Source organism: Triticum aestivum, chromosome 3D, assembly GCF_018294505.1.
Source record: "Triticum aestivum cultivar Chinese Spring chromosome 3D, IWGSC CS RefSeq v2.1, whole genome shotgun sequence".
In the NCBI taxonomy this organism is placed as follows: Eukaryota; Viridiplantae; Streptophyta; class Magnoliopsida; order Poales; family Poaceae; genus Triticum; species Triticum aestivum.
The window spans coordinates 188,558,121-188,569,574 of record NC_057802.1 but is presented as its reverse complement, the minus strand read 5'-3'; the positions used below and the strand labels follow the sequence as shown (position 1 = coordinate 188,569,574).

At 45.5% G+C, this 11,454-nt stretch overlaps 1 protein-coding gene across 2 annotated transcripts; it reads left to right on the top strand.

The window, feature by feature from the left end:
* Positions 1 to 1,196: 1,196 nt before the first annotated feature.
* Positions 1,197 to 10,187, top strand: LOC123078205 (ERI1 exoribonuclease 2). Of its 2 annotated transcripts, XM_044500620.1 has the most exons (5): positions 1,197 to 1,383; positions 1,522 to 1,606; positions 2,708 to 3,297; positions 6,211 to 6,386; positions 9,277 to 10,187. In XM_044500620.1, the coding sequence occupies exons 2-5, from the start codon at positions 1,585 to 1,587 to the stop codon at positions 9,761 to 9,763; spliced, it is 1,275 nt and encodes a 424-aa protein (XP_044356555.1). In that variant the 5' UTR covers positions 1,197 to 1,383; positions 1,522 to 1,584; the 3' UTR covers positions 9,764 to 10,187. The 2 variants fall into 2 exon arrangements, with proteins under 2 accessions (XP_044356555.1, XP_044356556.1); XM_044500621.1 differs by lacking the exon at positions 1,522 to 1,606 and having other exon boundaries at positions 1,254 to 1,383.
* Positions 10,188 to 11,454: the final 1,267 nt, after the last annotated feature.

Sequence of the window (11,454 nt, the reverse complement as noted above, 5' to 3'; positions counted from 1 at the left end):
ACCACCTCTCTGTTCACCACATCTCCCTCGCCATGAACTCCAACTCCAAACCCAACCCTTTCCCCGGGGCATTGGATGGAGGACCTTCTTCCTTGGGTGCTCGCTCGGTGACCGCAAGAAGTTCGAGCACACCATGGTCGGGTCGCTGGAGGCCGACAACGACGAGGTGCAGATGGTGGCCAGGGCGCCGACGGCAGGCGACAGTGCAAGACCCATCGTTCTTGACGAAGACGATGAGGAAGAAAAGAAAATGGCTACGCCCCCACCGCTCGACGCGACTCCAGGGTCGCCGCGGCTGGACAAGAAAGTTTGTATCCTAATTCCCGCCCCCGATGTAATCGAAAAATAACCTATGAACCATAGTAGCCGTCGATGCAGAATCGATTGATGGCAATCCTCCACCCCCGATGTGTTCAATCCCCTCCCTAACTCTCCAATCGCGTGCTCTAATCTAATCTAGCCCGAGTCGAAAGCAGTTAATCTACATAGAGGACGAGGACTTACCGCCATGGCCGATGTGCTCTGGTGGAGGTCTGCAGTCGCTCCGGTGGTTGCCGCCGTCTTGGATCGATTCGCACTAGAGCCCCGGTGGTCGCCGCTGCCGGTGTGAGTGGGGAAGAGGGGAGAGAGCGGTGAGGAAGGGAGGCGGGAGCAATTTATGACGACGTGTCAGGAAACAACGTGACTTCTCGGGATAGCATCCGCATGCAACCGCCCACACACACATGCCTATGGTTGCACCGCGCGTGCCTGGCTCCACAAAAACTGTTGATTTCAGCGTTTCTCGATGCAGGCCCAGAGGTGCTTTAATATTCGTGATATGCAGGCCCAACAGTGAATGCGGGTAATCAAACGGGACATTTTTTTCCCGCACGAGCTTGGCTGAGGTATATGCAGCCTACCAAACGCGTCCTATAAGAGGCAAGCGTCTATCTTTTTTCGGGGGTAAGGGTGGGATTGTACATTCACTTTATATTTGAAGTTGGAAATAGTTGCAAATCCTGCGAGGTCAGCAACTTTTGAAAACCTAAAACAAACTCCAATTTCAATCGTACTATGATACTATGAATCCCTCAATAAAATAAAATAAAATGAATCACCGATCTGGACGGTGGTGACGCCGATACGCCGTTCCAGCGTTTTCCCTTGGGCACACTAACTATACCGCCGGCCGATACCGGAGGCGCGAAAAGGACCCAAAACCAGCGTGTCGCGGCACCATTGGGTCCCTGACCCGTACGCGCTGTTGGGCAGTTGCACCCGATCCCCGTCCGACCCGTCGCTGGGATAGGCAGAGAGGAGGGGTATAGAGGAGAGAGGGGGTGGGTCGTCGGGTGGTGGCCGCTCTGTTCTTCCCTCCCGCTCTGGTTCTCGCAGTCACATGTACGTACGTGCGTGAGTGCGCGGACAAAAGCCGGATTCACGCCTCTCATCTCTCTTGCTCGATCTCGCCGTCGCGCGCGCTGATCTGCTGATTTCTCTTATTTTTTCTTTTTCTTTCTCCCGGGGGGGATCGATCAGGTCGTGTGACGCGGGGGGGAGTTCTGATCCGGATGGTGCAGCGCTGTGTTAACGCCCACGGCCATGATTGATCACCAACGCGCAGGTCAGATCCTCCATTCCCTCTAGATCTTGATCTCCCTCCCTCCCTCTTCTCCACTGTCCAGTGGCGGCGCGGGCAAAGCTGCGATTTTTCCGAGGTTTTCGAGGCAATTTTTGGTGGGGACGACGGGCACTAGGCCAAACCCCTCTCCTTCGGGGGATTCAGTGTGCCTCCGTTGCAATTCTGGGTAACATTGGATGTGGTGCTTGTTCGGCTGTCAGCAAGTTTTTTAGGCATGTACTGGTCACAGGGGCGTATCCGCAGTTGAATTTTGCTACTCACTGCTACGTGCTACTGTGGATTTTTTGCTAAAAACGGATGGCGCATTTGGTTAGTGCTTGTAGTTTCTGTCAGCAGTCATGTTTGGTTCGGACCAGTGTAAACTGAAATCCGCCCTTGGCTGACATCACGTGGTAGCAACTACGTTTCTCCTCCTCCGCAGCAAAAGGCGTGTGTTCTATAAATTGACGAGTAGCAAAGGCTAATGCACTGGTGATAGTGTTAAAGGCTGCTATATTTATGTTTCTGTAAGATCTGTTTATGGGCAGAGTTAAGAGTGTTGCGTTTGAGCTATTATTATTAAAGGGTTTTCGGTTAAGCTGGTTTAGCTACTCTGCCCCCTGTAGTTGGTTTCATTTACTTGTTCGGTTGTTCCTCCTAAATTCCACGCCACTTGTCATAGGAAAAAAAAGTGTAAGAACATAGAACCAACTGAAACATAAAATTTCTCACTTCTTCTGCCAAAGACCTCTAGCTACTGTATTTTGAGTACACGCCGAACAAATTCATGCAACACTTTTCTAGATAGTGAATGTCTATAGCTGCTAACTAATCATCGTTACAATTGACCATCAGGTTTTCATCTTTCTTTTCTGATTCTGTCTTTAATTGTGACATTTGTATGTTGCTTCGAGCCTAGCCAATTGCTTCAGCCATTATCTGCTTATAATAAATATGGTGTTCTCGGTATCATTTTGGTCCCTAAAAGGTTCATTGAAAATTACCATGTTATATGTGCAAGCTAACTGTTTTCCTTAACTCCATGTACTGTCTTACCTTGCTATATTAGTTCTATCTTATTCTTATCTACTTTTATCAATGCAGAGGAAATGCAAGTTAATAACGAGGCACCTCCAGGGTGTCTCAAGCCAAATATTTCTCAGTATAACCCTCAAGAACATAGAGGTGGCATTGAAGGATTTCCTGAGAATAATGAAAAAAAGAATGATAGTATTGCAGCAGATAAAGTATGGGGGGCATCTCCTCTCCCAAATCAAGGATTTAGCAGACCCTTCTACCGCCAGGAATTTTATGCCTGGCCGCATGTTTATTCTGATTACCAAATCCTGCGGCAGCCACAACCTTATGGATTTGACAATCAGTTTTATCAGATAAATAGGGATACCTGTTTCCCCATTGAGAGAAGAGTTCAGTTCCCCTTGAAGATGCTCCCTCAAGGTTACCCTCATGATGCACAACTTCAGGAATTTCAATATTTTGTGGTTATTGACTTTGAAGCAACCTGTGACAAGGAGAATAACCCACATCCACAAGAGATCATTGAGTTTCCATCTGTCTTGGTTAACAGTGCAACGGGACAATTAGAAGCTTCCTTTCAAACATATGTTCGACCAGCATATCATCAAAATTTGACTGACTTCTGCAAGGAGCTTACTGGTATACAACAGATTCAGGTTAGAGCTATTCTTGCTTTTGAATATTCATATGTTTGATAATTATAGTCAGCAATTACTTATTAGTTTTCAACATGATTCCATTAGTTAATAGCTTGACTTAGTAAGCAATCATGTATGCAGTATAATTATAGAGCATATTGCAGAAACCAAAGGTGCTTTCATGCTAGTGTCAATTATGTACACACATGGAAACTAGCTTCGTTTGTACATTTTCTATGGATTTTTAAATGAAATTCTAAGCTACATATCCAATTGGGCATATTCCGTAAGCCAAAATATATATTTATTCTAGATGCTAACCAGGATAAATACAGCTTGCACTCTGTACTTCCATAGTACATACATGTGGCACAGTGGCAGTAGTTGTTCTTCTCATCGTTTACTGGCCAATTCCACCATTATCCGACATAGGCCCTTCAAAGTAGTCACATCATCATCAGTGTCTAGTCGGTTGCCCATGCTTCCTAGATCTCACGGCTAGATTTCTAGTGCGAGTTCGATACAAACTTTGTTTCATTGCTAAGTTTGGAAAGATTCACTGAATCACTCTTCTTCAGTTATTCTCTCTAATCTGGTGTTTAGTAATTTGCTTCTTAGGATTTTATAATTTAATAATAATACCAAGTGATCTCTGGCATTCATAATTTCAACTTTGTAATGTATAACTGAGCAGTTCACTTCCTGCTTTTGGCAAATCACACTTTCAAACTCTTTCCGAAGGAAAAAATATGAAAGCTTTCTCAACCAATACTGGATCCAGTTGGTTACATGGGAAAAAAGGAACCTGAATCCACAAGCAATACTGTTCCAATTGTCTCCAACAAGAAAATAGTGCCAAACCCCACGATCAATCTGGCGGCAGCTGGAGCTGGAAAGGGGCACCGGCCTTTCAGTGGAGCAATGGGCCTTCGACTTGTCTGGCTACATAAATTTAGCATGATGGTGGCCACTGGCCAAAGCTGGGTGCCGCGGCAACACACCAGGGCCGGGCCACAGCTCCGATTACGCTGTTGTGAAGCAGTCTCATGTCTCCCTTTTTCTGCATTTCTCTTTCTGTACATTAATCAGTTGGGATTAACCATTAAGGCTACTGCAGTTGATGCCTAGTTGCTTGATTTTATAGGCCTGAGACCAAACAAGGTCCTGGCAGCAAAGTATGAGGGTGTAAACTAAATAACCAATAGAAACAATGTGTTGTATTCATATCTTTTGGTCCATGTAGTTCTTAAGTTAATATAGGAGTGCTGAATGGTGGTGTATGCGACCTATCAAAGCTGGTTTTATGGGATGATTCATGAAATTGGTTTCCTTAAGAAATATCCCAAATTAGACAAACAGAATGTACCATACCAAGGTTTTAGCTACTCTCAGGCAAAAGGGTCAATCACCTTAATAATCATGGTCTAATAGGTGCTTCATGTGAGTAACTCTGACCTTGGGTCATGTGCACAGCCAATGCGGACAACTACTGGTATCATCAGGGCACTACGGGTTTTGCAGACCTTTGTTTGACCTTATGTAGATGTCATTTGCTATTATGAACATTCTAAAGAGATGGTGTCTCCTTGCAAAAAGAAAAAAAAAGAAGGCATGGTGTTTGTTACTCAACAGTTCGAGGTAGAGACTGAATGCTGATGGGACAATGTGGATAATGAGTGATGGCCAATGCTGCCCTTTGACTGTTTGAGCAAACAGCTTCCCTGAGCCATCTATAGAGCGAAGCAATTTGGATGGATATTATCTGTAGATCCAACGATATAAGATAATATAACATTTTGAAAAGGAATTCTTAGATATTCTGTTTCTGTGTCCAACATCGATGCCTGGATGCTCACTTGGAAAAACTGGGCGCTGCCGCACGTCCGTTTCTTCCACTGGCTTGCTCACCTCGACAGATGTTGGACTGCAGACCGCCTTGCTTGCCGCGGGCTGCAACACCCCGCACGATGCCCCCTCTGCGACAAGGCACCTGAAACCATGCACCACCTCATCCTCGCATGCCCCTTCGCCCGGCAGACCTGGCACGAGACACTGCTGGCTACGGATCCCGTGTACCCAGCCAGACAACGAGCCCTCACTCCTGGACTGGTGGCAATCGGCACGACAATCCGCCCCAACGCCCATGCGCAAGGGCCTGGGTACCATGACCCTCCTCGTCCCCTGGATGATATGGAAGCACCGCAACGACTGCGTCTTCAACGGAGCGCGCCCATCGGTGAACGCCCTGCTAACGAAGATCAAGGAAGAGGCCTCCCTTTGGGCAAGCGCGGGCGCACTAGGGCTCAGAGCCATTACCCCTAGACATGGGATGTCCCTTAATTCGAAAACTGTATTCGCCTCCTAGGAGGAATGTAACTACAACTCTCTCTTTTCAATGAAATGAATGCACGCTCTCATGCGTTTTCTCGAAAAAGAAAACATTGATGCGAATGTTGGGAAAATAACTAGGCACTTGGCCTGCGTGTTCATGGTGAGATGTGGGCATTAGTTGACTAGACACTGATAAACGGACTGTATAGAAGCGTAGTTACTCTTCTGTGAGAGAAACTTAGCACATTACCTTTTGGTCACATTACATTAGCTTTCTTAGCAAGCATAAGGTTAGCCGATGATGTTCATAGTTTACCTTCTATTTTTATTTCTAGTAAATTATAATTTGAATGACGGCGTGAGCTGTCAAAAGTCAACATTTGTTAAGTAAAATCCCTATGTCACAAAAGAGAACAAAAGAGAACTATATATGGTTTTGTAAACCTGTCATTTGCACATAGTTTTATGATCTACAATGTGAAAAGTGCCACTTTGATGAAGTCATCTTTTGCCCTTGTTAAAGAGAGTGTTGCAATGTATGACCAACAGTTTGACTTGTGTATTTGGTCAGTAATACTGTTTTTGTTTATACATGTCTAGGTGGACAGAGGTGTACCTCTAAGTGAAGCCTTGCTCATGCATGATAAATGGTTAGAGGACAAAGGAATAAAGCACAAGAACTTCGCTGTTGTGACCTGGTCCAACTGGGATTGCCGTGTGATGCTGGAATCAGAATGCAGGTTCAAGAGAATCAGGAAGCCCCCTTATTTCAACAGGTAACATATATCTCACATCTATATGGCTATAGCTTTGGTACCATGTTTTGTTTTGACTTAACATGTGTGTGAGTGTGACGTACTCCCTCATTTCATTTTAATAGGCCTATTTAAAAAATCATGTCGAAAATACCATGGCGTGAATGCATAGTAATGTTCTTCTATTCTTCTCTGGATTGCTTATTTAGAGCAAGTATAATAAGTCCTACTCAGCAGGCTATAAGATCTGCCATGTCATAAAAATCCTAGGTGGAAGAGAGAGAAGTGGGGAGAGAGAGCAGAGCGGGCGCTTGAGCAGTCGCCCGCCTATACGCAAGGCACGAGGCACAGCAGCTGGCTTGCAGCCCGAGCTGCTAGCTGTAAACTGGCGCTTTGCCTTTCCTCCCAATCCCAGCATGCAGATATTAATAGTTAAATCCAACCCAACCGCCAACTTATAGCTATCCTATTATATGGTCTTGGCTGTATGAAGACTATAGATGACATGAACATGGCTATAGAGCCGGCTGCTGCCTCTCTTATTAACCATGCTCTTATATGATTATATTATCGTCTTCCATAAGCATTTATGCATCACTAATCACACATGCCATGATTCCCTGGTGATATTCCCAACTTTAGATCTTTATTATCCGTCTGCCAGTCAAAATACTCATTGAAAAGTTAGGAGGATGTGGTATTTATTGGTGTGGTATTTATTATTATTTCTTCATTGTCAATTACCGTGGTGTTATTTCGGATGCTTGAAGGCCCCGAAATGAGATTGGATTAAGTTTAGTAGCTTTTGTACTATGGGAATAGGCCAGTTTGACTGACACTTTGATTAAGAAGTTGATTGCAATCTGTATCTAATCATATGCTGTTAACAAAGGTGTACGGGCTGGTTCTGTAGATTTCATTGTATCTTTTTTCGCGAGTAACACCTCGAGAGGGATAGGGGTGTTCCAGCATTTCATATAGAAGAAGAGAGCTGCCTGGTTAATTAGGGAAAACCGGGTGAAAACCATATACAAAGGGCATGAAGCCCCCACCGGATGACAATGCGATGGAGGCAGAGAACATGCGCGGCACCAAATACACCAACACGCCAAACTGAAGCCCATGAAGGAAAACATCTGCCACACTGATGAGAACTCGTCACCCTCCACGAAGCAAGGCCAGATCCAGCATGGCACACCCAGGGAGTAGCAGGGAGATGCCTCACCAAGCACCGACCACCAAACCGCGAGCGCCACCACCATTGGAGAAAGATATGAATCCGCAAAGAGGAGCGGGATTGGGCTGCCCCGTCACAGGTAGCGAAGGACGCGTGCCTCAAGAACTATGCGCACCCTTCGACACCCTGACAAACTGCACCAATCTGGTGCTGCCACCCCGACGTCCAACAAACCTCCACCCTGACAAACTGCAACAATCTGGTGCTGCCACCCCGACATCCAACAAACCTCCACTCCCTGTAGATCCTCCTTCACCACCCTGACATCCACCGCCCACACGGCGACGCCTCACGAACTGACCGCACCAAACCCGCAGCAAGCCCATGCCGGGCTGGGAGGTGCGCCAACCGGAGGCAGAGGGCCGAGGCCACATGCTCCACCAGAAGGCGCTACCAGGATGAGGACACAACAAGGAGGGGGGAGGGGGGCGCTTGTTGCAGACCACCATCTGTGGTCGTACCGCCTCCGGCCACACGGTCTAACATGCCCAGGGCCTCCGCCGCTGCTCACCGCAGCATCAAGCGTCGGTTGAATCGCCGCTCACCGCCCCATAGTAGAGCACCGACCGTGCGTCACACCGCAACCCACCTGCCTGGAGCCGCTGCCCTGTGGCCATGATGCGAGATTCCTGCACGCTGCCTCGCCATGGCCACCACACTGAGGCCCTACCTCAACATGCCGGTGCCCTCTCGCGCGAGAGGAGATGCCGAGCCGCTGCCGCTGCCACACGGACTTAACCCGGCGGTGGCAGGGGGGGGGGGGGGGGGGATGGGATGGTTTGGCGCGGCTAGGGTTTGCCTCCCGTGTCGCTCTACGCTCGTTTTCACTCTTTGTCGTACGGAGCATCTTATAGTTCAACATGCAGCTGTACTCCTGTCCTGGACAGGTTGATACGATTTGACAAATAAAAAACTTTGGTGGGGGCTTGGAGTTGATCCTCCCATGGATGCTCATTCTCACCCCCAGCCCAACCAAACACTATCATGGACCATGGAGAAGGCCAATTCTAAACCAAGTTAGAGGTGCTTAGCAGTGCACTTAAGACTGTTCAAATCAATAATAATCCAGGTAGCTCTTATTCTCTTTTGATCTAACCGATGAAGTAAATCAAATATAGCTTAAGAGTTTTAGGTCGCCCTGTTCTTTTTGCTCATAGAAAAACTGTTATTTGTTTTTCAGTATTTAATATTGTCTGGCATTTGGATATTAAATGTTCTGCTATCACCATCATGAATTTATAAATTATCTGGGCTTCTTTGGAATGCAATAAGCTTGCACGGGATGATGCAATACCCTAGATTTCCTTTCAAAATCCATTGTTCCATGTTGGTCCTATGGAAGAAGATATATGCTATTCGGAAAGATTTTGAAATAGTTGAAATATATGCAGTGTTCATTTATTATGTCACTTGCTGTTTATATGCTAGATTAAATGGATCAATGGGTCTTTGTCCATATGCAACTGATTTTTCCAGGGATATGATTTCTCATGCATGACGATAAATTGGTAATCAGTAAATAATCTTCTATAAATGGTAATATGCTAGTATTTTTATTTGCCATCTCATTAAATGGGTCGTGTATTAAGCCTTTGAGGTCAAGTCCCTATGTTGTGTATTTAGAGAGAACACGTTATCCTGGTCTTGACTCTAATATTCACAATATTTGATCAGGTGGATCAACTTGAAGGTCCCTTTCCAGGAAGTCTATGGGGGTGTTCGGTGCAACTTGAAGGATGCAGTTCAGTTGGCTGGTCTGACATGGGAGGGTCGTGCCCACTGTGGGCTTGACGACGCTCGCAATACTGCTCGCCTCCTTGCGCTGTTGATGCACCGGGGATTCAAGTTCTCCATCACCAACTCGCTTGTGTGGCAGCAACCTGCCCCGCAGGCAATAACGTGCCAGCCATCCCCATCCCCTGACCGTTCTCCAGACCTCACCCTGTTGCAGCAGCATAAGGCAAAGGAGATGTTGGGACCTCATCTCCATGCTCACCCATATGCCGGCAAGGCCGCTGGACAGGTCTGCTTCTGCGGAGCGCCGAGCAGGCCGAACACTGTACGCAAACCGGGTCCGATGCAGGGAAGGCATTTCTATGGATGCGGCAACTGGACCGTCACGAGGCGGGCCATATGCACGTTCTTTGCATGGGCGTCGTGAATATAACGACGCCCTGTCCTTTGCGGAAGTGGGCTGGTGCTTTAACTAGGGGAGGCTACTAGTGGCGGCCTTGCCGTGCCTCCCCCTTGGTATATATATGATATGTGACTTTGCTCATAAGACAATGGGAGTTGACTAGGTAGTATCTAACCTGTCATACTGACTTCTGTTGATAGAAGAGAGTGGGGATGAGATGCTGCTTAGGATGCTTTATCCGCGAATAATCTTGAAGTTTGTGGACGCTTGTGTTTTTTTCTTTAACTCAAATGGAACTCTAGTAGAAGTGTGCTTTGTGAGTAGATGTTGAAAGTGTGGATTGTGTGTGTTTGGTGCCTCGGTATTGATAATCAAGAACAAGTTACATATGGAACTTGAATCGCATCTGAAGATGGAAATAGTAGCCGGAATGATTATTATTTTTGCCTTTTGAGGGTTGCAACTGAGTTTTCTCTTTTCTCTGAGACCCAGTTTTGCTGTTGAATTGACAATTCCTACAAAGAGATTGTAGGTGTTAAATTTCACAAAATCCATCTCTAGGGATCTTGTGATGTAAAGCTGTAGAAACAGCCCTAGGCCTCCTTTTTTGATTTAAAGGAATTGTTTGTAGGAATGAATTCCTATTCCTATCTAGGATAGGAATCAATTCTTTACATTTCAAAGTAAAATAAATATTAGTGTAGACTCAATGAAAAAATTCTTACCTGGGCATCAAATGACATCTCTTTCAATTGAGGTACATGTCATCATCTCACTTTCTATGATTTCCTATTCCTACGATATTTCTATTGTACTCCCTCCGTCCGGAAAAGCCTGTCGCTCAAATGGATGTATCTAGCACCCAATTAGTGTTAGATACATTCATTTGAGGGACAAGCTTGGGACAAGCTTTTCCGGATGGAGGGAATATGAACCAAAGGAGGAGAGCGGCTAAATGGCTCCTGAGCTCGTTTGCTCTTGCACATGAACAGTAAAATCAAAAGAAATACTAGATTTTTTTTAAATTCTAATTTTTTTACATGGAAGATATGTTAGTGCATGAGGTTTGTGTCAAATTTCAGCTCATTTGGGCATCCGAGCTGCCCTCAGAAAAAAAATTGGGGTATGTGAAAAAATTTACTGTTTGGGAGCAATTTTTTTTGGTTGAGAGCTGCTAAGATGTCCAAATGCACTGAAATTTTGAGCGGACCTCACACACTAAATATCTTCCATGGAAAAAAATAATCAGTTTTTATAGTATTTATTTCAATTTTACTATTTACCGAGATCAGATGAGCTCAGGAGCCGAAATGGATATTCGCCAAAGGAGGCCCTAGACTGAATGTGAATGCTTTACTTACAGTGTTTTTGTCGAGTCCAAGGTTAAGCAGAAAGAAGAGACAAGATGGGTCGACATGTATATTTTGTATAAATCTGCTTCAGAAATGGATTGGACAACAATATTTTCAAAAAGAAAAAGAAAGGAAAAAGAGATTGTTGATGCACAATGTCTAACGGAGTTCGGAATTGTGTAATCCTAGGAGCTTTATCGAAACATTGTGATGCTAAACATCATTCACACGAGCAATAAACACAATACTTCAAACCGAACACATGGGACATCTCTTCGAAACCTTCAAAGACTTTGGATTTGTCAGAGATCATTAGGACAAAGCAACAAATTTGTCAAAGATGACAATCATATCAAGATCATA

Bases quoted from the DNA above. Each gene is read 5' to 3' on its own strand.
- LOC123078205 (XM_044500620.1), top strand. From the start codon at position 1,585: ATGATTGATCACCAACGCGCAG. The intron at 1,607-2,707 runs GTCAGATCCTCC...TTATCAATGCAG, and splicing joins GATTGATCACCAACGCGCAG to AGGAAATGCAAGTTAATAAC. The intron at 3,298-6,210 runs GTTAGAGCTATT...ATACATGTCTAG, and splicing joins CTGGTATACAACAGATTCAG to GTGGACAGAGGTGTACCTCT.